At 41.0% G+C, this 27,880-nt stretch overlaps 1 protein-coding gene and 1 pseudogene across 2 annotated transcripts in view; one reads left to right on the top strand and one right to left on the bottom strand.

Annotated features, from left to right (window-relative positions):
- Positions 1-947: 947 nt before the first annotated feature.
- Positions 948-27,880, bottom strand: part of VPS53 (VPS53 subunit of GARP complex) — a 159,870-nt gene continuing 132,937 nt past the window's right edge. Inside the window, exons 18-22 of one of the 2 annotated variants that reach the window (XM_044672921.1) lie at positions 22,978-23,126; positions 10,229-10,298; positions 5,580-5,717; positions 1,734-1,838; positions 948-1,304 (exon numbers count right to left, since the gene is read on the bottom strand). In XM_044672921.1, coding sequence (XP_044528856.1) covers positions 1,134-1,304; positions 1,734-1,838; positions 5,580-5,717; positions 10,229-10,298; positions 22,978-23,126 — 633 coding nt within the window. In that variant the 3' untranslated portion in view covers positions 948-1,133. Of the gene's footprint in view, positions 1,305-1,733; positions 1,839-5,579; positions 5,718-10,170; positions 10,299-22,977; positions 23,127-27,880 lie in introns of those variants that run through there. The other variant, XM_044672922.1, reaches the window with a different exon arrangement.
- Positions 26,303-26,857, top strand: LOC123244429 (annotated as a pseudogene).

The following is a 27,880-nucleotide window of genomic DNA, read 5'->3' as shown; positions in this document are numbered from 1 at the left end:
CAGTAATTACATAATATGGCATTCTAGCGACATATGTCTATTAACATCCATCACTTCAAGCTCATCTTACATAAAGACACAGACAAGGCCTATATTTGAGTTAAGGGGGAAGTGGGGAAAAGGGTGGAAAAGCAACAATCCACCAAGTGAGCTTTCTTCCTAGTTTTGCCTGCTACCCAACCCAAGCACACTGCTAAGAAGCTAAGAGTTACTGGGATTGTGGGAGTGGGGACGAAGGGAGAGGAGGATAGCAAGAAATGGGAATAGCAAACACAGTTCTGTAACCTTACTAAGCAAGGATGCTGGGCAGAATCTTTACCCCAAAGCAGATATCTAACTGGCTACTCTCACAAGGGTCATGATACAGACACTTGGCCTCTGAGGGCCTGGCATCCAAGGACCTGCTGGCCCCAAGGGAGAGCTTCCTCAGAAGCTATGGAAACCAGATCCTAAGCTGAAAAAGTTGGAAAGAAAAGAGCTGTTACTTGGCCAAATGGGGAACAAAACAAAGGCAAACCAGAATCTGCTAGGAAAGTTGGTTTGGTAGAGGGCATATCCCCAGGAACGTCTGTCACCCCTCATACTCTGGACTTGCACTCTCTCTGGGACAGGTACAAAGCATTCCCTGGGGGCGAATCAGACAAGGGCTTCTCAATGGATTGGGGGTTATTAGCTTTTTACCGCAGAGCTATGGATGGGCAGTTTCAAGGTAAAGAACAAGGTCTAGAGGTGACATGGCAATAAGTCTCTAAAAATCTGCACAACAGTGAGAAGCCAGTGGATGAAAATTAAAAGCAAACTTCCACTTGCTTCTGTCTTAAGACTGTTTTTAGGGATTAAAGATGGCTCTGAAATAGCCCCTGGTAAAAGAGTCTCAAACAGTAAAATACACAGCCCACCCACTTTCTTTTTCTCTTGCCAAACTGGCTTCATAGCTTGGGGAAGGAGTAACCACATAACATGGCAAATGTACATTAATAAACCCAAATTTCCCAGTAAAGCATGAGGAGAATGATGCTCATCTGAGAGTTAGAGAGAGGGGAGGGAGGCCTAAGGGCCTTCCAGGACAGCAGCCTGCTAAGTGTTGGAGGATGGGCCACTCTCTGGCAAAGGGACCCTCCTCTCCTGCCTACTCAGAGCCTCTTTTTGATGAGTTTCTCCAGTTTTCGGATGCGGGATGATTCTTGTTCCGGTGTCGGCGCCGTCAGGGATGTAGAGCCAGTCCCCTCTGATGCTGATGGTGGGGTAGGGAGCCGCTGGCGGAACAGTTCCAGCATGCTGCTCTGCTCACTTCTCTTAAGGCCCTGGGGAGAGAGAAGAGTCCATGATGTCTCTCCACAGTGCTGAGAGAGGAACACAGGTCACCTGTGATGTGAGGCAAGTCCATAGAAATAGCGCCAGGCCAACCTCAGGCCGTCCTTCAGATCTAATCGCACTCAAAAGGGCACCTAGGAATCCTAATTTGTGCCACTCCCTCATTTTACAAAGCAGGCAAGAGATAAAACGACTTGCCCATGGTCATGTGGCTAGTGATTTGCGCCCTCTAATATTCTTTCTATGAATTCAAACCTAAGACCCAAGCAAGAGAGAAGGAACAAAGGGACAAGGAGGAAAGAGGAGGAAAAGCAAAGTGAGACAAAAGGAGGAAGAGGAAAAAGAGATGGCAGAGACAGGAAGCCCTCTGAGGAGAGGAGGCTGTGCAGGTGTGAGTGAGACAGGGCACCAGCTCTGACCTTCATGTCCAGGATCTTCTGGAAAGTTTCTGTGTTACAGTCTGTGAGGAGTTTGATGAGGTTGTCCACAAATACCACCAATGGCTCATGAGGGGCCATAACCACCTAGGAGTTGACATAAAAAATAAACAAGATCATTTTCCCTCCCAAAGCCTTCCTACCCACTGCCCAAAAATCACTGTGACCACAATGACAACAACAATGACAATATTTGCTCATGATGTAAGTCCTAAAAGGCCATTAACTGATAACATCTGGGGAGATCTATTCCTTAGAGAGCTTTTCCAGCCTCTGCTTGTGGTCCCAACACATCACTGATTCTGAAAGGCACAAGGGCCTACCAAACTGACTGACAAACAACAAATTCTTTTCTTTTCCTCTTCTGCAAATGGGAGGATGTCCAGACTCTCATTTTTTTCTTTTTACAACAAAGGATACAAATTTTAATTTAGCATTTCAATTACCTACATGTTGGAACTAAAAAAAATGTTAAAAAACTTTTTTTTAACGTGTAATTGGGGGGAAATATAATAATAAAAATATAAAAACAGAGGCAGCAGGGTGGCTCAGCTGATAGAGATCCAAGCCTGGAGACAATACTGGCATCAAATGTGGCCTCAGATACTTCTTAGCTGTGTGACCCTGGGCATGTCACTTAACCCCACTGCCAAACCCATGCTGCTTTTCTGCCTTAGAACCAGTTCATAATATTGATTTTAAGATAGAAAGTAAGAGTTTAAAAACTAAAATAAAATAGCCTACAAGAAAATCTTAGGTAAAAAAAGGGAGAGAGAGCAGCAGCAAATGATTGATGCAGGTCCCCTCTGACTAAACCCTTTTGGCTTTGGAGCATCTACCCTGGTAGATGTCCTATCATAAGTGGTCAGTACCTTCCGTGGCACCTTTTTCATTTAGCCGGTCCCAGGCAGGCTTCACTTTGTAGCCACCATCTTATTGCCATTTCTCAAGCTCTGATCCTTATGTTCTCCCCTCCCCCCCTTCCCATTTCCAGCTCCAGAACCACAAATAAATCAATACTGCCATTGCTGCAATGCCACTGCCATATGACTTTGCAAACCACAATATCCACATGGGTTGAGGAGGACATGATTGGGGATGTAGACTCAAAACTACCACACCAATGCAACTATCAACAATTTGGAAATAGGTCTTGATCAATGATACATGATAAAACCAGTGGAAATGTACATCGGCTATGGGTGGGGGGGAGCTCGGGGGGTGAAGGGGAAAGTAAGAGCATGAATCATGTAACCATGTTAACTTTTCTAAAAAATAAAAATTATTAAATGGGAAAAAAATAAATTGAATATAATGACAATCATTCATTTAAAAAAAAAAAACACAATATCATTCCTCTGTGTGCTCCTATCAGAATGGAAGCTCCTAGGGGATGCCTTCCTCCTTTTATTCTCAAGTCTTAACACAGTGCTTAGCACACTGTAGACACTTAAATGTTTATTTCATTCATGTAAATCTGCACAGCCATCATCCCCAAAGAGTTAAAAGTATATCAAGCAGAATACAACTGGGTGGCTCAGTGAATTGAGAGCCAGGCCTGGAGATGGGAGGCCCTGGGTTCAAATCTGGCCTCAGATTCTTCCTAGCTATGTGACCCTGGGCAAGTCATTTGCTTTCCATTGCCTGGCCCTCACTCTTTTTCTGCCTTAGAACCAATAAACAGTATTGATTCAGAGATGGAAGAGTTTTTTTTTTTTAAGTTTGCTATAACCATCCACCCAGAAAATAGTCTTTATGAAATTACAAAGCTCCATTAGGTGGTACAACAGATAAGAGTGGTAGGGCTAGAATCAAGACCTGAATACAAATCTAGTCACAGATTTTTACTAGTTGCATGTCTCTTGGCAAGTCACTTAGCCCTCATCACTCTTCTGCCTTTGAACCAATACACAGTATTAAGTCTAAAATAAGGTAAGGGTTTAAAAAAAAAAGAGTGTATTAAGGAAGGTGCAGGTAGATGGCTCAGTGGATAGAGGGCTGGGACTGGAGATGGGAGGCTCTGGGTTTAGATCTGGCATCAGACACTTCCTAGCTGTGTGGCCCTGGGCAAGTTACTTAACTCCCATTGTCTAGCCCCTTGCCATTCTGTCTTAGAACTAATACACAGTATTGATTCTAAGATGAAATGTAAAGGTTTAAAAAAAGAGTCTATTAAGCAAAAGAAGAGCTATAAAAATCACAAATAAAAAATCTAACCATTAGCAAAGTCCCCTGAATCCTGGCAGATTCTTTATGCCTATCACCACACAGACTTTGGGTTTTTGGTTGTTTATTTTTTTAAAGGCAAAGAGTTAAGTACTTGCCCAAGTTCACATAGCTAGTAAGTATCTGTGGCTGAATTTGAACTCAGAAAGATGGGTCTTCTTGAGTTCGGGCCCAGTGCTCTATCTACTGTGCCGCTTTGCTGCCCCCCACTATATATACTTTGGCAAAGAAGCATCAAGTTGGCTAGAAGGAGTTAAAGCATAGTGTTTCCCCTCCAATTTTCATGGCCTAATGAGAATACCCATTTCCCCCATTCCATTTCAGAACACTGAATGTGAGCTTTCTCCTTCAGTAGCTTGGCCTCCCTAATTATGTGCTTATGGCCTATTATTAAAAATAGCTTGAATTTCTTAAGCATTTTTTAGCTGCGGTGGTGCCTAGGGCAGTGGTGTCTAACTCAAATAGAAACAAATGCCTCCAGATGGCATACTGACTTAGAAAATCACAAATTAACATGATCTATTTTTTATATTTCTATTTTTATTTATTTTGTTAAACATTTCCCAATTAGAATTGAATCTGACCTGCAAGTCTGACACCCCTGGATTTGGGGCCATGTCTGAGATGACAAACTTTCTGGGGTCTATTCTCACCCTAAAGAGAAAAAGGGCTGAGCAAAGAAAACCACCTGCTGCTCTCCCCTTCTCTCCCCTCCCCACCTGAACTTGGTCTCTGCTTCCTCATCACCATCCTCCAAGGCCATCCCTGGAGGACCACAGGATTGGGTGAAAGAGAAGGGACTTAAGGATCATTTAGTCCAGCCTCTCCATTTTACTGAAGTGCAAACTGATGCAGAGAGGTGAGCTGACTTGCCCAATGCCATGCACAAATAAAGGAGCAGAGTCAAGATGGAGGTCCAGGCCCTCTGACTATAGTTGGGTCTGGGGGAGCAGCACAGTTCAAAGATGAAAGGTCTCAGAAGGACCAACTTTGGGAGAAGTGGGGAGGAATGAAGGGGAAGAAAGGCTGAGGCTGATAAAGGGGCATCCTTTAGGATAACCTCCTGCTGAAGTGCACTGAGGCTGCAGGAATGTTGGAAGGGATTGGGACCATCATAACCATCAAATATTCCTTCTTCCAGTCTTCTTTCTCCTCTAATCACAAGATGGTTATGCCAAGAAGGGGCAGGCAGGAGGCACATAAGGATGGCCTCAGTCTCATGCCCGTTCTTAAGATTTGCTCAATGCCATTCTCCTAAGAGGCAAAAGTTTGTTTTAATAGAATTTTAAAAGCTCTACACACAAGCTGTTCATTGGCCAGCTCCAGTTGCTACTTTTGTTCCAGGATTGTTTCACAGTCACAGGGTGTAGATGGCAAAGCAGCACTGTGAAGGAGCAGGTAACAGTTCACTGGGCCTGGAATGACTGTTGTAAAGTAAATGGGTCACTGATTTTCTCACCAATGACCTCATCAAGGCATGCTATTAGTTTTGGCCACACCACAGACCTCTCAGTAGAGGCTGCCTCATTACACTAGGTCCCATGGCAAAGATTAAATGATCAAAGAGGTCGTACAGCAAAGCAGGGCAGGGAGGAACGTTACCTTCAGGATCATCTCAGCCCGAGTCATGCCCTTCACGACGATTTTGGTGTAACTGGCAGGCGCTTTCCTCACCACCTGTGAGCCAATGGAAGGCAGATCCAGGAGGACCATCTTCAGAGAATGGGTATCTAGCAGCAGCTGCAAGAAGAGAGGAGCCGGCCAAGTCACTGCCCACGTCTGAGGGGCGGCACCAGCCATTGCTTGTGGCTACAAAGCCTCCCAGCTTAACTCTAAGCATGTTTAATATCTCTGTCAGTGTCACAATGGAAAACATCACCAAACTGAGTATAAGAAGCCTTCTTCTCTTCTCTCTCTCTTTTTTTTGAAAGATGCTGTCCTCATCTTGCCTAGGCTAGCCCAGGCCCATTAGAGAGCAGCATGGGAGCTTGGGTCTGCTGCTCCCAACCTGGGCCTACTTATTCCCCTCTAGGCAACCCAGTGGCCCCTGCACTTTATATGAATAACCACTGGGCATAGCCCAGAGCAGTTCAGAACTCGTGAGCTCAAGAGATGCCAACTCCCACCTCCCTGGCAGCAGGGAGTTAGAGGCAGGCCCCAAAATGACTATCTCTCAACATTCTTCTTCAAGGAGGCAGCCCTGCAGGAGCAGTGAGTGGCTCAGAGCCAGGACCTGGATTCAAATCCTGCCTCTTTGATATACCATCTGCATGTCCCTGAGGAAGTTACTTTACCACTCAATCCCCTGAGACTAGAAGCTGGAAAAAGGCACTTGGCCTGCATTGTTAAAGGGCATTTCCTCACATGGGAGCTCCCTGTGGCTTTGATCCCAAGTTCATCCCTGATCCTGTCATTCTATCAACCACTTTCCCCCTTTCAGCTTCTTTCTCAATGACTTCAGAGCCTGGCAGTCTCATTCTCCATCCCAACCAACATGACGTTGTGCCTTCCCTGATGGCTCAGTGGTCTACTCTTCTCCCAGGAGCTTCTCTGCTCCACTCCAGTTATACAGCCAGGGGTGGTCATGCCCATCACCCATTCCATGACATGGAAGTTCCATTGCCTGTTCTGAGGCCCCATCACACCTTCTCTTATCTGCACCTCGACCTCCTATCCCTTATCCTTCAGGAGATTTCTTCCTGTCACTCCTGCACTGGCTCTTTCCTCTCTACCCCTTCTGACCATGTGAGTGACACCATTTGCTCCTCTTGATTCCTTTTTCTCTCTTCTCCTACCTCGGTGTCACCTCTGCCCCCTCACTCTCACTTATCCCCACATCCAATCAGGGGCTAATATTAACCATTTCTGGCTCTCTAACTTACACCCTACATATCCTTTTACATGACCACAGCCTAGTTCAGATGCTCATCATCTCTCACCCGGACTACTGCAGTCCTTTCTTAATGGTCTCCTGGCCTCAAGTCTCTCCCCATCCATTCCATCCTCTGCTAGGTTGCCAAAGTGATTTTTTAAAAGTACATTTCTGATGTTATCCCTCCTACTCAATAAACTCAATGGCTCCCTCCTTCCTCTAGGATCAATTATAAATTCCTCTAATGAGCATGGAAAACTCTTCACAGCCTGACTTCTTCCATATCACTTCTGTCCACACATTTCACAGACTAGTCCTTCTGGGGCACTTGTTCTTCCTCATATAGGGCATTCTATCTCCCATCATCATACCTTTGCACAGACTATTTCCCTGCCTGCAGGGTATGTACTTCCTACTCTCCTCCATCTCTTAGAATGCCCAGCTTCCTCTAAGACTCATTTCAAGATCTACTTTCTACAGGAGGCTCCCCTCCTCCTGCTCCCAACCCCTTCTTCTTCTTGGGCTACTTTGTATGCCTTTTGCCTACACTGGTTCTTGTCAATAATGATTGGCTTCACTTTTGTCCTTTTATCCCCAGTAGGTCCACTCTAGGACTTCATAAGTGTTTTCTGAAATTGCTGAATTATGAACACAGGATCTGCTGAGCTCCATACACTTTTATAAGGTATGTCCACAAGGAGAGTGGAGATACTATAAGTGAGGAATGCAAACATTTTAAACACTAACCAAGAAGAGAGTGCAGATAAGGAAGCATCTCAAAACTCGACTTTTCCTTTTCCTGTGGAAGCTCAAGTTTTACAGCAAATCCCAAGTTCAGGCTCAGCAACTTCCTGGCAAAGCAGAGCTGGCTGAGATTAAGCTAAGCCGTAGCTTTGAATTTCACGGCTTTGGTTACGGCTTGGGTTACAACCTCCCCATGACAGTGTGGATTTGTTCTGGCCTCTGAGTGTCCCTTTGTAAACCTCCTGCTTTTGATCCATTGCCCCAGTACAGGCTGCTCAAGCTATGCTACCCACCCTCTTGGATTTCCAAAGCTGAGTATTGTCTACAAGGTAAATGTGGGCTGGATGAATGAATCCTGAAATTTGCAAAAGCAGGCACTGCTTCTCATCTCCCCATTTCTCTTGGTTCCCCTGATAACTTTTGGATTCCCTAGTACCAACGTAGCTATGTTTCAAATCTGAGAAAAATTAGGATTTAAGAAGTGGTTTCTCATTTGTAATTGAAAGTACCAATGAGTATTCATGCTACTTAATTCAACTGATACCCCATTCACCCACTCATAACCTACTTCCCAAGATGGATTTACCCTCCTGCAGAATTATTCAAATGAGAACAGGGATAAAGGAGGAGAAAGACAGAGGAGAGAGAGGCAGGAGAGAAAGGACAAAGGGAGAATAGGGAGAAGGAAAAGAGGGAGAGAGGAGGGAACATGAGAAAATAAAGGAAGGAGAAAAAGAGAAAAAAGAAGGGGAAGGTAGAGGGAGGGTCAACCTGAGAAAAAGAGACAGGGTATTGGATTGATGTCATAAAACAAAAAGATTGTGGTTATCAGACTCTAAATCCTTTAAGTCAGCCAGCAATGACTTGGCAAAGTTGCAGACACATGAAAAACATTTTTATGGTGTGAATCTACTTTATGTTTCCAGTGGCCTCAGCAAGTCTGGAGTCAGAAATATCATACCAGAGTGTGATCTGCAGAAGGGACAGGAATCCAGGAATCGCCCAGCATCATCTCTGATTGCATTCAACAGTAAGTGAACAGAATCAACAGTCTAGAATCCCCAGATTCATATGCTAATGAAACTAGAGACAACATGTTGGGGCATTATTCTGCTATTTCCAATGGAAAGAATTAGTTCTCTGTCTAAAATGCAAGAGTCAGGGATTTCAGAACCCTGGTGGAAATCTTAGAATCAGTGAGGCTCAGCTAATGACTGATTCAATTTAAGCTCCATGGGTACTTGCTGGGATTGGATTTTTAACTTCAGTGATCAGTGACTACCTAGCTACCATCTGGCTAGGCACCACGGAGATACTGTGGGGCATTAAAGGGTGTAGGTAAGACACAGTCCTCAGAAATCTTAGACTCTAGATAGGAAAAGAAAACACACATGAAAGAATCCACACAGAAAATGTAGAGGGCCACTAGTTAGGTATCTGTACTAATTTAGAACAATCTGATGGGAGGAAAGCTACTCTGATTTCTAGATAGGGCCGTGGAAAAAAAGTCCCTTCCAACTGAGCCATTCTGTGCTTCTACCTGGATTTAAGTTACTAAGAGGGACCCAGGCCCTGTTCAAATTCACACCATATTCTGAAGGACTGGAATCAATAAATGAGATGACAAGAATGCCAAGGCTCTTGGCACTGAGAAGATACAAAGTGTAAATGGTGGAAGGAGAGTTTATGTGTAATGCTTCTTGGAGGAAGAGAACAGAGTTTCTTAGCAATGAAAAAAAAAAAGCCTTTTTGTCTTAGTTCCCCATAAAATAACTGTTACTACAGACATGCATCCGCACTCCTCTACAATATTTAAATTTAACAAATATATATACAGAGCCTACAATATGCAAGGTGAGCTGGGTGTTGGGGCAGAAAGACAAAAACCAAACATGCTCTGCTTTCAAAGGGCTTCCTTTCCACCAGGTAGGTCCAGGGTAGGTGCCAAGGTGGCATAGTCCACTAGAGCAGGGCTGGTTTCTGCTGCTCTGCTACCTAGATGATTTACCAGGACACCAATGGTTGGCAGCCATGTTTTCATCTAACACTGGGTTCTTGAAGAAACAATGTTAGTTAGGTGTACTATGCCTAAGTAGGAGTATATTTCTAAGATTATTTTATGCAATTAAAACTTTTAGAAAGGGTTGAAAGTGGTCTTTGGCCTTTAGGAAGCTATCTGCCACAATTTTTGCACACCATATTAGCTTTGGGAAGATTATTTTTCCAGAAGGTCTTTTAATAAAAGGGCCCTTTGAAATTCTCCTTCTAGTTTTCTTTTTTTTTTTTTTAAACGCTTACCTTCCATCTTAAAAATTAATACTGTGTATTGGTTCTAAGGCGAAAGAGTGGTAAGGGCTAGGCAATGGGGATCAAGTGACTTGCCCAGGGTCACACATCTAGGAAGTGTCTGAGGTCAGATTTAACCCAGGCCTGGCTCTCAATCTACTGAGCCACCCAGCTGCACCCTCCCTCTAGTTTTAACTGGAGGCAGCTAGTGCTAGAAGGGCACCTCAAACCTAGAATCAATGCCACCCTTGCCATCACTGGGGTTGGCTCAATATGTTTCCTGGTCCTTGGCACCCAAGCAAGGCTGCCCACTGGGCTGGGGTCTGTCATAAGTCTATGTTTTTCTCACCTGTTCTGCTCCCACCATGCTAATTGGCTTGCACTTGAATAGATGGTTGATAAACTTGGGAATGAAGGAGCTGCGAAAAGAAGTCAACAAATCAGAAACTGTCTCAGTTTAGAGGAGACTGGCCCAAACATCTTTAAAACCCTCATTCCTCAGACCTCCAGATAGAGACGCAAATAGATCAGCAGAACAAGAATCATACACACCAACTGTTATTTCATAAAAAGAGAAAAAAAAAAACGGAAAATGGGGGAACTCAAGGTAGAACAAACATGGTTTTTGTTTATCGTCTGTTGAAACTCTCAGTTTTACTTCATGAAATGCTTTGTAGGTTTGGTTGATGACTTAGAGAGGCAACCTGGTGCCAAGTGTCAGGTCAGTAAGATCTGGGTTCAAATCCCACCTCTGACACCTGATATGGCCTAGGTCAAGTGACTTCACCTCTCAAGCCTCAAGCAATTCTCTAGTATTTGACCACTAAAATACCCACACTACTAAAACCCCAAGTCCTTTGCTTATATTTGATTATATGTAGTTGGGTTTTTTCTCTTTAAAATATTTTTATTCCAAAATTTGCAAAACCAAACAAAAACAAGCATTTCCATATTCAAAGAAAGAGATCAGAATATACAAATAAAATCACAAATCTCTTATAATTCCCTCCCGCCACCCTTCTCACATCACAAAGATATAACATTTATATAAATTAAGTCTTTCATATTTCACCTTTCAGTTCACTTCCTGGAGGTAATACTCACAGTTTATTCTTCTAGCATTAATTCTGTGGCTGTATAATGTTCCCCAGGTTCTACTCATTTCATTGTTCATTATCTCACATGGTTCTTTCCAAATTTTTTAAAAAACCAGTCTGGTTGATTGTTTCTTTTGGTGTAGAAGTATTCCATCACAATCATATGCCACAATTTGTTTAGTCATTCTCCAACTGATGGGCATCCCACCAATTTCCAATTTGTTGCCACCAAAAAAAGAGCCGCTATAAATATTTTGGAACATATCGATTATTTCCCTTTCCCTGACCTCCTTGGGAAACAGACCCAGCAATGATATTGATGGGTTGTAAGAGTATAATTCACTAGGCATAATTCCAAATTGCTCTCCAAAATGGTTGGATCAGCTCATAGCTCCACCAACAATGTATTAATGTCCCCATTTTTCCACATCCCCTTCAACATGTCACTTTGCCCTTTTGTCATTTTAGCCAGTCTGAAGGATGTGAGCTAATATCTTAGAGCTATTTTGGTTTTCATTTCTCTAATCAGTAGTGATTTAGAGCATTTTTTTTCATATTACATTTGGCTTTGATTTCTTCATCTGAAAATTGTCTATTCTTATCTTTTGCCCATTTTAGGCAACTGAGACAAACCTCTTAGTCTTATAAATTTGACAAAGTTCTCTATATATTTTAAATATGTCAGAGAGGCTGTCTATAAAGCCCCCCGCCCCTTGCAATTTTCCGTTTTCCTTCTAATTCTGGCAGTATTTATTTGTACAAAAACTTTTCAATACTCAAAATGATCTATTTTGCATTTCACAATGCTCTCCATCTTTTGTTGACTCATAACTTCCTCTCCTATCCATAAATCTGATAGGCAGTATGTTCTCTGTTCCAGTTTACTTAGGATACCTTCTTTTATGTTTAGATCATGTATCTATTTTGATTTTATCTTAGTGAATGGTGTAAGATATTGGTCTATGCCTAGTGTCTGCCAAACTGGTTTCCAGTTTTGACCAAATTGATTTCTTATCCCCCAAATCTGAATCTATGACTTTGCCAAATATAAAACTATTACAATCTTTTACTAGTGTTTGTTATATGTCTGTTTTGTTCTATTGATCTACCTTTCTATTTCTTAGATAGCACCAAATGGTTTTGGCAATTGCTACTTTATAATACAATTTAAAATCTGATATTGCTAGACCTCTTTTCTTTATTCTTTTAATTAATTCCTTTGATATTCTTGATATTTTATTCTTCTAAATAATTTTTTAATTTTTTTCTAACTGAATAAAATAATTTTTTGGTAATTTAATTGAGGTGGCATTGAATAAGTTGATTAGTTTAGGTAGGATTTTCATTTTAATTATACTGGTTCTGCTCATCCACGAACAATTAATATTTCTCCAATTATTCAGATCTGACTTTGTTTTGTTTTGAAGGTTTGCCTTACTTTATTATAAAGATATTTTATTTTACCAATTACATGTAATAATAAATTTCCACTTAAGTTTTCTGAAGTTATATGATGCAAATTGTCTTCCTCTCTCCCTTCCCTCCTCTCTACCAGAACTGGCAAGCAATTCAACCTGGGTTGATAATACATATGTATTATAGGATCTCACTTTGTGTAAAAAGTGTTTTATAATTATGTTCACGGAGTTCCTAGGTTTGTTTTGGCAAGTATACTCCAAGGTATTTTATGTTATCTGTGGTTATTTTAAATGGAGTATTCCTTCTATCTCTTTATAGGACTTTGTCAGTAATACATAAAAATGCTGATGATTTATATGGATTTATTTTATATACTACTACTTTGCTAAAATTATTGATAGTTTCAACTAACTTTTTAGTTGAATTCCTAGGATTTTCCACATCCACCATCATGTCATCATCATATAGAGATTCTTTGTCCATTCTGATTCCTTCAATTTTTTTTTCTTCTCTTATTGCTATTGCTAACATTTCTAACACCATTTTAAATAATACTGATGATAACGGACAACTTTGTTTCACTCCAGTCTTTTTGGGAAGGCTTCTGGCTTCTCCCCATTACATATAATACTTGCTGATGGTTTTAAGTAGACATTTTGTATAATTTTAAGAAAAAGCCTATATATAGAGATATGTAGATATATTTATGTTTTCCCACAATTTAAATAAGGAGTGTTGTATTTTGTCGAAGATTTTTTCTGTATCTACTGATATAATCATATGGTTTTTATTACTTTTGTTACTGATATTACCAATTATGTTGATAGTTTTCCTTATATTAAACCATCTCTACACTCCTGATATAAATTCTGTTTGATCATAGTCTTTGTGACATATTGTTGTAATCTCCTAGCTAGTATTTTGTTTGAGATTGGTCTGTAATTTTCTTTCTCTGTTTTTCTTCTTCCTTGTATAGGTATCAGTACCGTATTCGTTTCATAAAAGGAGTTTGATAAAAATCCTACTTTACCTGTTATTTCAAATAATTTGTTTAATACTGGAATTAGTTGATCATTAAATGCTTGGTACAATTCACTTATAAATCCACCAGGTGGAATTGTGTGTCAGCTAAGGGGGGGTTAGGGAAGTTTGGGGAAAGGGAAAGAACATGAAATATGTAACTATGGGAAAATATTCAAAATAAAAATTAAAAAAAAATGCACCTGGTACTGATGCTTTTTTTCATAGGAAAGCCATTTATGGCTTGTTCAATTTTTCCACCCCCTAAAATAGGTTTATTGAGGTATTCTATTTTTTTGTTCTGAAAGGCTAGGTAGTTAATTTTTTTTAAGTATTCTATTTCTCTTTCATTGTTAAGTTTGTTTTCATATAACTGAACAAAACAACTCCTAGTATTTGCTTTAATTTCATCTTCCTTGGTGATATATTCACCTTTTTCATCTTTAATGCTAGTGATACGATTTTCTTTTCTCTCTCCTTTTTATTAGATTAACGAACTGTTTATCAATTTTGTTGATTTTTTAATAAAACCAACTACTAGATTTATTTATTAATTTGATAGTTTTCTTACATTTAATTTAATTGATCTTTAATATTTTTTAGGATTCCTAATTTGATGTTTAGTTGTAGATTTTTAATTTTGTTCCTTTCCTAGTTTTTTAAATTTTATTTTCCAATTACATGTAATAACAAATTTCCACATAATTTTTCTGAAGTTATATGATCCAAATTATCTCCTTCCCTCCTCCTGGAGTTGGCAAGCAATTCAATCTGGATTATACATGTATTATCATGCAAAACATATTTTCTAGTTTTTTAAACTGCATTCCCAATTTATTGATTTTTTTCTTCTAGTTTATTAATATAAACATTTAGATATAAACTTTTCTTTAATTATTGTTTTTGCTGTATTCCAAAGGTTTCAATATGCTGTCTCATTATTGTCATTCTCTTTAATGAAATTAATTATTGTTTAAATCATCTGTTCTTTAATCCATACTTATTCTTAAAGATTAACTTATTTAGTCTCCAATTAGTTTTTACTTTTTGTTTCCATGGTCCCTTATTATATACAATTTTTATTGCATCATAGTTTGAGAAGACTGCACTTAACATTTCTGCTTTTCAACATCTAAACATATTTTTGTGCTCTAATACAGTCAGTTTTGGTGAATGTGCCATGTACTGCTGAGTAGAAAGCATTCTCTTTTCTGTTCCCATTCAATTCTTTCCAGATAACTGTCATATTTAACTTAACTAATCTAAGATTCTATTCACTTCTTTTACTTCTCTCTCTCTCTCTTTTTTTTTAATCCTCACCTTCTGTTTTAGAATCAATGCTGTGTATTGGTTCTAAGGCAGAAGAGTGGTAAGGGGTAGGCAATGGGGATCAAGTGACTTGCCCAGAGTCATACAGTTAGGAAGTGTCTGAGGCCAGATTTGAACCCAGAACCTGGGTTCTATCTCTGGGGTTGGCTCTCAGTCCACTCAACCACCCACTTGCCCCCCTCCCTTATTTTTTTAGTTTAGATTTACTTAGTTCTGAGATAGGGAGATTAAAGTCCCCTGCCTCCCCCATTATTATTTTGTTATCTATTTCTGTATGCAACTCATTTAATTTTTCCTTTAAAAATATGGATGCTCCAAAGCAAGGCTGATGGACTTATGAGAAAGAAAACTAGTCACATTCAAAGGAAGAACTGTGGGATGAGAAACACAGAAGAAAAACAACTGCTTGAACACATGGGCTGATGGGGATATTATTGGGTATGTAGACACTAAACAATAACTCTAGTCCGACTATCAATAATATGGAATTAAGTCTTGATCAATGATACATGTAAAACCCAGTGGAATTGTGCGTTGGCTAAGGGGGGGTTAGGGGGGAGAGGGGGAGAGGGAAAGAACACGAAATATGTAACTATGGGAAAGTTTTAAAGTTAAAAATTTAAAAAAATAAAATAAAAATTTGGATGCTACAACATTTGGTGCATATAGATTTAAAATTGGTAATGCTTCATTATCTTTGGAACCTTTTAATACAATATAGTTTCCCTATTTATCTCTTTTGATTATGTCTACTTTAGTTTTAAATTTGTCAGAAATCATGATTGCTACCCCTGCTTTCTTTGTATCACCTGAATTCTGTTCCAGCTCTTTATTTTTACTCTCATTTTTAAGTGTGTTTCTTTAAAACTACATATTGTCAGGTTTTGGTTTTTAATCCATTCTATGTGTTTTCATTTTATGTGTGAATTCATTTCATTCACATTCACTGTCATAATTACTAGCTGTGTGTTTCCCTTATATTTTTTTTCTGGTTTATCCTTTTTCTTCTTTGTTCTATTTTTCCTCAGATGTCCAATTTCTTCTGTCTGTTATCTCTTCAATTTGCACCCCTTCTTAGAAATCTTCCCGTATCCTCTCCCTTTGCTCTTATTTTCAAACTGGTCCACTTTTCTGAGGGACCCTCCTTTGTCTTTTCCCTCATATCTTTTAGTTCCTATTATTCTATCCACTTTTCCAAAGGTCCCTTAACTTATCCCCTCATCTTACCCCTCTATTTCTTGATATATACACCCTTCTCAATATCTCTCCTTTTTCTTACCCTCTTGCCCTCCTTTCTTTTAATATACAATTCCTTCTCATAGTCCTTCAGTCCTTTAAGGGGCTTTTCTTTGCTAGTCTCTCCCTTATCCCCTCCTCTTTCCCTCCAGTTTCTCTGAACATTAAGAAGATTTTTACTCTTCTAACTTGTATACTCTTCTTTCTTTATCCCAGATCTGAGAGTAGAGTTCTAATACTACCAGCCTTCCACCCCCTCCTCCCTTTCTCCATGGCAATTCCTCTACTCATTTCTCTTCCATATAAAATAGCCATTCAACTCTACCTCTCCTGATCTACTTCCACTACCATTCTGGCTCATTCCATTGCATTTACCTTGACCTCAAGTTTTCCATCCATTCATGACCTTTCAAAATGCCCAGGCAATGATGCCATTTCCAGGGACCCTACACAACATCTTCCCACATAAGAATCATACATTTGACCTTTTGGGTTATTTATGATTAATCTTTCATAAATTTCATTTGTATGTTTCTTATAGATCAAATTTTCTGTTGAGTTCTAGGTTTTCCAAGAACTAGAACTGGTTGAAACTCCTTTAATTTGTGAAATATTCCTTTTTTACCTTGTAAAATTATGCTCAGTTTTGATGGCTGTGTTATTCTCGATTGTAAGCCAAGTTCTTCTGCTTTATAAAATGCTGTGTTCCATGTCCTGAATTCTTTTATTATTGTGACTCTAAGTCTTGTGTTATTCTAGCTGTAGCTCTACAGTATTTAAATTGTTTTTTTCTTGTTGCTTGTAGTATATTTCCTTGACTTGGGAGCTATGGAACTTACCAATTATGTTCCCCTGCATTTTCATCTTTGGGTCTCTTAGACGTGGTGACTGGGGGATTCCTTCAATTGCTCTTTTATCTTCAGATTTTAGAATTTCAGGGCAGTTTTCCTTGATGACTTCTTGGAGTATGGTATCTAAACCTTTTTTTTTATCATAACTTTCTAGGAGTTCAACTATTCTTATACTTTGTCTCTTTGAGTTATTTTCCAAGTCAGTTGCTTTTGTGACAAGATGCTTCATATTCTCTTCTATTATTTCATTTTTAAAATTTTGCTTTATTATTTCTTGTTGTCCTAAGAAATCATTAGGTTCCTCTTGTCCAATTTTAGTTCTTAATAGATTATTTTCTTCTGTGAGTTTCTAGATCTCTTTTTCCATTTGGGTTATATTTCATACTTTTCTTGATTTTCTTGCATTGCTCTTATTTTTTTCCTAGCTTTTCCTCAATCCCTCTCATTTAGTTTCTGAGGTCTTTTAAAAGTTTTTCAACAGCTCTTTTTGAGCTTGGGGCCATTTATTGTATTTCTTTGCTGTTTTTTTTTTTTTTAATTTTAAACCCTTAACTTCTGTGTATTGACTTATAGGTGGAAGATTGGCAAGGGTAGGAAATGGGGATCAAGTGACTTGCCCAGGGTCACACAGCTGGGAAGTGTCTGAGGCCAGATTTGAACCTAGGACCTCCTGTCTCTAGGCCTGGCTCTCAATCCACTGAGCTACCCAGCTGCCCCTTCTTTGCTGTTTTTTAAGTAGAAGTTTTTAATTCATTGTCCTCTGAGTTTGAACTGCAGTGTTTTCTGTCTCCATAGCTATCTACAGTTGGGTTCTTTCTCCTTTGGTTGTTGTTTTTGTTTGTTTGTTTTTAAATTTTAGCAGCCAGGCCAGTAGACTTTATTGGCTTTTTGCTGGACTCCCAGGGTTCCCTGTGGTGCTGGTGCTGGGGTATGTTACCTCAGGTTTCAAGATTTTTTAATCTTTGTTTTATCTTGGGCTCTATTTAATTATTCCAGTTTTTATAGTTTAGGGTCAGATGTAATCCCTGGGTCCCCCATTCAAGCCCCAGTCCATGATTGATATCAGGTGCTCTAACCAGAGCCCATGGGTAGTTCTGCCACTGCAAATGCAAGTAGAAAGATCACCTTGCCTCAAATGGCAGCAACCAGGGAACTCACTCTCCTGGGAGTGATCACAGCTGACAGGGCCCCTGTCTCTCAGAAAGCACATTCATTGGTCTGCACTCTTTCCTCATATCTCTTCTCCTTCTGCTGAAGTCCAAGATAGAATAGGCATCCAGTCTGAATTCCTCATGCCTCTAAAGTCCCTCACCAGTCAGCAGTGAGGCTTGCAGTCCTGCCCTTAAGGTCTGGCTCCTGTTGACTCTGTGTTATCCACTCCCTCAATCCCTATGGGTCAGTGGGGTCTCCGAAGCTGAGGAGGGGACCACAGACAAAGGTGCTCTCAGTGTCCTCCACTTGCTGATTCCAGTGATTCCTCCCTAGATTTGAACTCTAGGGCTCAACAAACAGGGCCAGGTTGCCAGTCCTATCCTCAGGGGCTGTCTTGTTGATTTTACTGCTCCTGCCCCACTAGGGCCTGTGGAGGTAGGACTACTGGCCAAGGAAGTCAGAAACCTTCCTCTCTAGCTGTTTCTAATTGTTCAAGTTCACTCTTGTCTGTTTTTGCTGCTTTTAGAATTGATTCTGTGGAGTTAATTTTCATTGTTTGGAGGAAGAGGGGGGTGTCTGGTGAGGAAGATTCATGCCCTATGCTACCACCTTCCCACAATGCATCTCTCCAGGGTTTTTTATTATGTTTTGGTTGGTTATCAAGTTTATATTTAAAAATTTAACTCAATTAAATATGTATTAAGGATATATTCTGTTAGGCATCATGCTACGTGCCTTGCCCTCAAAGGGCTTACATTCTCTCAGGACAAGATATAAACAAGTAAAAAATGCGAAGTGTATAACAAAAGAATTTCCATAGGGAGAAAGATCTAACAAATTGGAGAAGTATCCAGGAGAGTCCACCAGCATAGTGGATTAAGCTCTGCCTATAAAGGAAGCCATTCTAGGTCTCAAATGCAGAAATGCCAAAGGAAATGCTGAGAGTAATTATCAGAATGGTGAAGGGTCTAAAAGGAATAATATCAGGTAGAAGCTAGAAGGGACTTGAGTTCTAAAGTTTGATCAAGCTGAGTACAGTGAGCCTTACTTCAAATATTCAAAGGTGTCCCTTCCAGTTTCTCCAGGCTTTGGTAGCAGTTAGCAAAGTACATCTGATGGAGGAGTGGGAGGAAGAAGGGAGTGTGGCAAAGAGAGTAGAAGCACTAGCCATTGCAGTTAAAATTCTAATTGAGACTTATTACCTTGAATCATCTTGGGTAAGTCAATTAACCTCAAAAAATCTGAGTTTCCTCTTCTGTAAAATAAGGGGCTAGACTACAGAGCTTCTTCCATATTGAGTCCTAGGGTTCTATGATTGCTGGAGCAGAACAGAATAGAAACAAGAAAAGAGAAGATCCAGGAGTGAAGTCTTAGGGAAAAAACAACCTCTACCCTTCTGGACTGAAAGTGGAGGAGTGAGAGAAGAAAAGGGGTGAGGTAAGTAACAATGTCCTTCAAAAGAAAGAGAGGAGCCAACTAAGGAGCCTCTGGTCATCTAAAGGCAGGTCCCATTTCATGACAGGTACTCATCTAGGCTTTGCAAGGGGCAGATCACCACATCTTTCTAAATTATCATTAAGTTCAAAAGCTCATTCCTGGTTCACTTTAGCTAAGACCTTCCTGCCATTAAGTTTAAAGGGCCGTAGCACCCCTGGGACATTAAGGCTTAGTACTGGGACCAGCTGAGAAAATGGCTTTCTTCATTCTCTTTCTATTTGCTAGAGTAAGCAAGCTCCTGTGTGATCCTTGTAGGAAGTTTTAAGCATAATAAATTTTCACAGAGACAGAATTTCTAACAGTGATTATGGGGAGCGTCAGGATATGATTATCAGGCGGTGCTCTTAATGCAAACTAATGAGTACCCAGAGAGAGAAAAGGGAATGTTGGCTCATAGTTCATTTGCCACAGTGCAAACATTAACGTCCCACTAGAGATCCCGCCACGTCCTTTTTCCAACAAACTAGAACTGAGGTTGACTGTAAAACCCAGCCCATACTTATTATTCCTTAACAATTTCTAGTGAGAAAAGCAGAGGAAAAAATAATGCCAGAACCATAATTGAATAAAAATTAGGAGAGATTTTTGGGAAAGAACTCTGCCGGTGAGATGAGTGCCTCCTCCTTGGGGAGCCTATGGGATCATAGCATGACCATGGCAGTGGTAATCAGACCTGGCTGACCCTTTTGGAGCCTTTCCCTGGCTTCTCTGATATAGCATTCAAAAGCTTTGATGCTATTTGGCTCCTTAAAGCTACCTGCCTCTCTCTAACAGAAGCTCATGACCTCCTTTGTGTCATGGATTCTTCTGGCAGTCTGGTGATACTTGTGGCCCAGACCCTTCTTCAAAGAATGTTTATTTGCCTTTCTCTTCACTGAAGGAAATGCTCCATTTCAGTTGGAGGGTAGGGAAATAAAGATGTCATCTTTCTTCCCATCTTCTGAGTTCACAAAGCTCTGCCTGGACCCACTGGGGGGAAGCCCAGGTTAAGAAGGCCTGTTTTATGTACTGGAACTGGCATATTCTCAGGGGAAGCCAGAAGCCTGGAAGATTGGGCTGGAGTCAGGCAGCAGCCGCCTATTACTTGAAGGGGCCAACATTCCTATGTTAAAACTCATGCTTGGAGAAAGCTATGCATGAATTCCTGGAGACCAAAGGGGCCTATCCATGGTTGCTCTCCCTGGGCTTGCCCTGTTGTGGCAACCTTCCTCCCCTATGTAAGTGGTAGACATGTCACTGCCTATTTGTGTTGGATTCTGTCTCATCTGCTCTAGATGGGCATTTCTATCAGACATGAAAAATGTCTCAGGATTTCAGGGCCACAGATCTTGAGCTGGACGGGACCTCATAGACTACCTCATTTTACAAGGGAAGAAACTGAAGCCCTCACCTGACCAGTTGGTCCAATTCCTTCATTTTAAAGGTGAGGAAACTGAGGTCCAGGGAGGTAAAGGGACTTACCTAGTCACCCAGGCAAGAAACACTAGAGGTAAGATTTGTTTTTGCCTTTCTCTGTATGCACAGCTCTTAGCATGGTGCCTAGCACATCCTAAGTGCTTAATAAATACTGGCTGAATGATTGCCTGAGCCAACATCCTATGATGGCAGTATCAAGGCACTTCCATTGGCCACACTGTCTTTGAAACAAGGTTGCATTCAGTCTATTGATGATATCTTTAATAGCCCCAAATATACAGGGGTGACCTAGCAGGAAACAGGCACAAAAAACCCAATACAGAAGAAAAGTTTCTTAACCTTGCTTGGGTATCCTGGATGCTTTTGGCCACAGCTTGACGAAGCCTATGAACTCCTCATGATTCTGTTTTTAAATGTAGAAAGCAAAAGATATAGAACAATAAAGGAAACCAAACCAACAAGTAAAAAGATGCTATTTTTTCCTAATTCAAGTTGACAAATTCCTTGAAATCTATACACAGATTGGTTTTTATTATGCTAAGAACAACATCTATGGTTCCTGTTATTGAAAAATTTTTGTTATAATTGAAGAGTCAAAATAACCTCAAAATATAACTGAAGAAAGCTCTTTACCATCCATCCTTATCATGACACTGGTGTGGTAGATTCAAAAGCTCAGATAATAACAACTAGCACTTACAGGTTTATAAGGTACTTTATAAATATTATCTCCATTGAGTCTCACAATCTGGGAAGGCAAGTGATGTTGAGAAAACAAAGACACAGGGAGGCTAAGTGCCTTGCCTAAGGGCATACAGCTACATATGTTTTCAAATTTGAACTCAAATATTCCTGATAAAAGAGCTAGAACTCTCATCTACTGTGCTATCTAGTTGCTGCTGATTCCTAAATCATTTATTTCCATTTGGCTAAAAGGCCATATTGATCCTAATGATGCTCTTTTCAGACTAATGCTGATGTCACTTTGCCTTTCTGGAGCATGCCTGGCTGAGTGTTGGGAAGAACTGGACAAGAGAATACTACAGGGCAACTCTGGCTAACAAGAAGCCCCAGTGGTGATCCATGGTGGGGTGAAGAGTCATAATCACACAAGGCAAAGTCTATGCTACTTTTTTTAGAGAATGAATTTCTTCCATGACCTTTTGGACCTCTTTTTCCATTTGGTCCATTCTACTTTTCATAGAACTCTTTTGTGCCTCTTTTTCTAGTTGACCAATTTTGCTTTTTAAGCTATTTTCTTTTAATATTACTTTCATTTCTATTTCTCATTTTTCTTCCACCTCTCTTATTTGATTTTTGAATTCCTTGTTGAGTTCTTCTAGCATCTGAGACCAATTCCCACTTTTCTTTGAAGCTTTGCATGTGGTTGCTTGGATCTTACCATCCCCTATTGACTCTGCTGTGCCTTGCTCTTTGTTGCCATAAAAATTTTCTACGGTTAAGTGTTTCTTTTGCTGTTTGCTCTTTTCCTAGCCCCTTTTTTGCCAGTGGACTGGGATTTCTGAAATCTGATGATTCTGGCTTCTTGCTGATAGCTTGCAGGATTCACATTGAGAGCTATTTTGCCCTGGGGCTAGACTCACTGCAGCATAAGCTTGAAAGGGCCAAGTTTTATGGACTTTGGGGCCTCACTGTGAGCTGGTGCCAGGGCTTGGGACTTCAAGTGGTGGGAGTGGGGTGTGAGGTGCTTTGTTGTTAGTGTAGGTAGGGTCCAGGGATCCCAAATTTGGCTTATGCCTAGGCTTGGAACTTGATGCAATAGGTGGGGAATGATTGGTCCACACTCTTCTGTTTGTAGTTTTACTTCTGGTTCCCTCTTATCCTGTGAAAATCGACTCTCTGTTTACCTTTCAAGTTGTTTTCCAAAGGAGAGCCCCCTTCTCCCTCTTGTTGTTGGTTTTTGATTCCTGTAGTCTTGAGGCACTTTTTAAAGATAAGTTGGGAAGGATTTTGTTAAAGAGCTTTTGCTGTTACTAAGCCACTATCTTGGCTCTGCTCCCTCTACACTACTTTTTTTTAAAGAAAAGGTTAAATGGTAAAAAGAAAAATCCCTGACTTACTTTGCAAATTTGATGCAGAACTGAGTGAAGTACTTGCGTGTGGAGGCCAGGTTGTCCCGGATGATGGGGACATTCTGCTTTATGTGGAGAATCACAGAGGTGACATATGGACTCTGGTCACCAACATGTTCAACATTCTGCCACTGCATCTGGAGAAGGGAGAGTAGAAGAAAAGTTATGAGTTCTTGAGTCAGACAGAAGGCAGGGGGTTGTGCTGTTAGAGATGGTGCAGATGGAGTATGGGGGAACAGAAGTAATCTTAAACTCTTAGAAATTTTACCTGGTAGCTAAAGGAATCCACCTAGTCTACTGGGGGTCAGGTAGGGAGTGGATTATCAAAGTCTGACAAAAAGCACGTGTTCTTAGCCCAGACACTCATGCGCAAAGTCATGCCTTCTCTCATCTTTTGTTCTTGGAAGAGTATCTTCAAATCCAATAAAACTCCATCCACTTAGGATCCATTGTGATGAATAGGACCCTGTCTATGCCACTACATATACTTTGGGTATATTCTCTTCTAGTCTAACTAAGGACCACTGGCAGATGCTGTACATGGCATGCTTTGGGTCATCCAAAAACACCTTGATGTACGCCTCAGAGGAGACCAACCAACCATAACATATACCTAGCACAATTTTCCTCCCAATATGATAATTAGCCTTTCCAACCTTCTGTGATCAAAGCCAAGACTTATTCCAGAAGAAAAAAAAACCAGAGGAGTTGTTATTATTGCTGAAGAACTAAACCATCAATGGTCAGCTATCAATTATCTGTGATGTTTGACAGAACTCATGATGCAAATAATCCAAAGCAATAGATAATTGAAAAATATGGCTGTCTTTGCTCTAGTGGATATGAAAATAATCTGTAACCCTTATGGTTGGGCAATAGGGAGATGGAAGCCTGGTGCCTTGCTAGGAGGCAGGGAAAAGACAACTCAGGATCAAAATCTGAAGGAAAGTTGCATGCAGATTCCTGAGAGATGACCACATTGTAATGGATTAACCACAAGATCCTAATCATACATCAAGGTCCAACTCAACCAATAACTCCAGCCAATCTATTAATAAGTATTTATTGTACTGTATTATAGCTAACTATGTACCAGGTGCTGTATTAAGTGCTGAGGACAGAAAAAGAGCAAAGGACAATGCCTGCTCTCAAGGAGTTTACAATTTAATGAGGTTATAACATGGAAACAAATCTATACAAAGCAAGCTTTTCAGGAAAAACAGCATAGTCAGTAAGGACGGCAGGGCAGACGAGGACATCAGAAACCGAATCAACAAAGCCAGACAGGCATTTAACACCCTGCGGTCTGTCTGGACCTCCAGAGCACCGTCCCTCGTCACTAAGCTCCGAATCTTCAATACCAACGTAAAGGCCGTCCTCCTATATGGATCAGAAAGCTGGAGAGTGACGAGCGCTAACACCAATAAACTCCAGGTCTTTGTTAATAGATGTCTACGTCACATCTTGAACATCAGATGGCCTGAAAAGATCTCCAATGCTAGTCTCTGGGAAAGAACAATCCAGTATCCCATTAGTCAGGACATAAAGAAACGTAAGAGGAGATGGATAGGATATACACTACAAAAACCGGAAGACAACGTAGCCAGACAAGCACTGAGCTGGAACCCTTCAGGGAGGAGGAAAGTTGGAAGACCAAAACAGACCTGGCGAAGATCTGCCGAAAATGAAACAAAAACAGTCGGAATGACATGGGCCCAGCTGGGGGAAGTTGCCCAGAACAGAGTCCGATGGCGTGAGATGGTAGCGGCCCTATGCTCCTAAGGAGTCAACAGGAATAATAATAATAATAATAAATAATAATAACCAAGAGGGAAGTTATTAGAATTAAGAAAGTGTAGGTAAGACTCCCAGAAAAAGATGGGATTTTAGTTGTGACTTCAAGGAAACTAGGGAGGTCACAGTCAGAGCAGTGAAGGGAAAATGTTCCAGATATGGGAAATAGCCAAAGAAAACATCCAAAGCCAAAGGAGTGTCTTGTTCATTGAAGAGCCACATGGCCAGGGTGACTGATTTGAAAGGTAAGTGTTGGAAGTAAGGTGTAGGAAGATTGGAAAGGTAAGAGGGGTCAGGATAGGAAAGGCTATGAACATCAAATAGCATTTTGCATTTGATCCTGGAGGTTTTGATAGAGAGCCACTGGAGTTTATCAAGTAGGGAGATACCTTGATGGCACCTAAGCTTTAGGAAAATCACTATTGCAGTGATGGCGAACCTTTTAGAGACAAAGTGCTTCCCCCCCCCCCAAGTACCATGCCCACCCCCTCTTCACAGACTGCATGATGGGCCCCTCTGCACGCTAGGTGAGTCCTGCCCCAACCTCTCTTACCCCACACAGAGGAAAGAGAAAGCGCTCCCATTGGGCTGCTGGACAGAGGGATAGATGAAGTTGCGTGTAGAAAGGGGGAGGAGGAGTGCCATGAGGGCTCTGCTCCTCTTCAACTCTGCCACCTGAGAGCCGCCCACCTTAACCACTGTGCGCTCCCATTGGGCTGCTGGGGAGAGGTGCTGGGAATGTGAAAAAATGTCCTCAGGCACAATGGAGAGGGGGAAGGAAACAGCTCTGTCCAAATCCCTCTGCCTTTGTAATAATGAACTCTGGGATGGGAGTGGGAGTAGCCAAGTGCCCACAGAGAGCTCTCTGTGTGCCATCTTTGGCACCTGTGCCTTAGGTTCACCATCACTGCTCTAGTGCCTCAATGGAGATTGGAATGGAGTGGAGAGAGACTTGAGAAAGGCAGACTCACTAGTGGGCTAGTGCAACAATCCAGGTATGAAGTGATATGGGTCTGCACTGCAATGGAAGCAGAGTCAAAGGAGAGAAGGGGGCAGAGAGAGATATGGAAGAGTCCAGGATGACTCCTACATTGTGGGTCTGAGGAACTGGAATAAGGATTGGGGGGGGAGGGGAGAATGGGAATAATGTGTTCCATTTTCGATAAGTTGAGTTTAAGATGTCTACTGGACATCCAGTTCAAGATGTTGGAAAGCCAGTTGGAGAAGTGAAACTGGAGGTCAGCAGAGAGATTCAGCAAGATAGACAGGTCTAAGAATCATTAGCGTAGAGATGGTTATTAAATCCCTGGGAGCTGACAAGTTCAACAAGGGAGGGGAAAAGAGAAGAGGACCCAGGATAAAACATTGAGGTATATATCATGGTTAAAGGATGTGACAGGGAGTGGTCAGATAAGGTAGACAGGAACTAGGAGAGAATGATATCCAAAACATCTCAAGAGAAAAAAGTACCAAGAAGGAGAAAGCTGGGAAAGCTTGATGGCTCAGTGGCAGCAGGAAGATGGCGGCAGCTGTCTGGGCAGTGCAGGCTGCTGTAGCAATCATTCAACCCCTTAATATTTTCACTTCAACAACCTTCCAAAACCGTTCCAACATTTTGTGTCTCGTTTCCACACTATCAGGATGACATTTCAGCCAAATTCAGCACCACTTATTTCTCCTGCTGCCAGACTAGTCCCACCTGTTAGAAGTCTGACATGTGGGCATCCTTCAACAATCCTTACTAGTGTTAAGTCCTTTGCTTCCAAATGTCCCATGACCTCAAGTCGGAACCTTAACATTCTGGAGCTTGAGAAAAGGAAAATGGAAATCAGTGAAAGCCATCCTCTAGGTTTCTCTAACACCACTACAGTTTTTAAGTGAAGAAAAAGGCTAGTTATAAGAAGAGGTTATAAAAAAAGAAGTCTGCATGGAAAAGATGCCAAGTGATCAGGTGTTCTACAAGAAAAAACAAAGCAAACACAAAACAAAAAAATTGATGTTTCTGAAGAGGTGGAACGAGTATGTCAATGACTCCTTCCCAAAATACCATGATTGCATGAACCTCAGAGTGTAGGCCCGACCCAGGACATTTGGTATAGGCTTGGCCAAATTCTCTCATTATGAGTGGATCTTTACATCCTCATACAAAGGTGAATAAGGCAAATGGTTTAAATAGCAACAATACAAAATACCAGGATAAATCGGACTTATTAACAACAAAAAAGCTTTAGGCCTGGAGATGGAAGGTCTGGGTTCAAGACTGGCCTCAGACATTTCCTAACTTTGTGACCCTGGGCAAATCACTTACACCCAATTGCCTAGCCCTTTCTGCTCTTCTGCCTTGGAACTAATACATAGTAGTGATTCTAAGATGGAAGGTAAGGGTTTAAAAAAAAAAAAAGAATCATTTATTCAACCAACTCCATCACTGAACACAGGAAAAAACCAAGGTCTAGAGGTTGAGTACTTTGGCTCTGGTCACCCAGCCACTTAGTGATGGACAGACAGACAAATATTCCAGACAGGCCCAGAGGGGCCTAGGCTGCTCCAGAGAACACTTGTCTAGGCTAGTGTCTATTTTGTGATTTAACAATTTAAAACTTCAAAGACATCATTTTATCAATGTGGAGATACACTCCTCTATGCCAATCTGAATCCCTCAATGCCTCAAGACAGGGCTTTTAATGAATGCCATGGGCTGAAAAACAATGAATTTTTATGCCCAACCCACTAGGGATCAGCCTCTCCAAACTTCTATGGGGTTGGTACCAAGGGGAAGGACACAAAGTCCATCCAGGCCTGGCCTGCCAGAGCCTGCCCTTGGGCAGGACCCAGAGACAGCTCTATCCTCTAACGAGGCCCTGGAGGAAAAACTGTAAGATATTGCTAATTCTTGCTTATGTGTAATGTTTTCCTCATTACTTTTTTATCTTATTACAGTGGCTTTTCCCTCAATCTGATTTTAGGGAACTGACTCCACCCAAATGATGAGAAAATCCTTTAGGTGATTCTAAGTGACCTCATTAGGGAGAGGCCAAAACCTTCATATACCCTTAATGTCTCCATGTAATTTCTTCTTTTCCTACCTCTACCCCCA

The sequence above is a fragment of the Gracilinanus agilis genome, chromosome 4 (assembly GCF_016433145.1).
Source record: "Gracilinanus agilis isolate LMUSP501 chromosome 4, AgileGrace, whole genome shotgun sequence".
Lineage (NCBI taxonomy): Eukaryota > Metazoa > Chordata > Mammalia > Didelphimorphia > Didelphidae > Gracilinanus > Gracilinanus agilis.
Note: the sequence above shows the minus strand (reverse complement) of the source record. Positions and strands in the feature narration are given on the sequence as shown.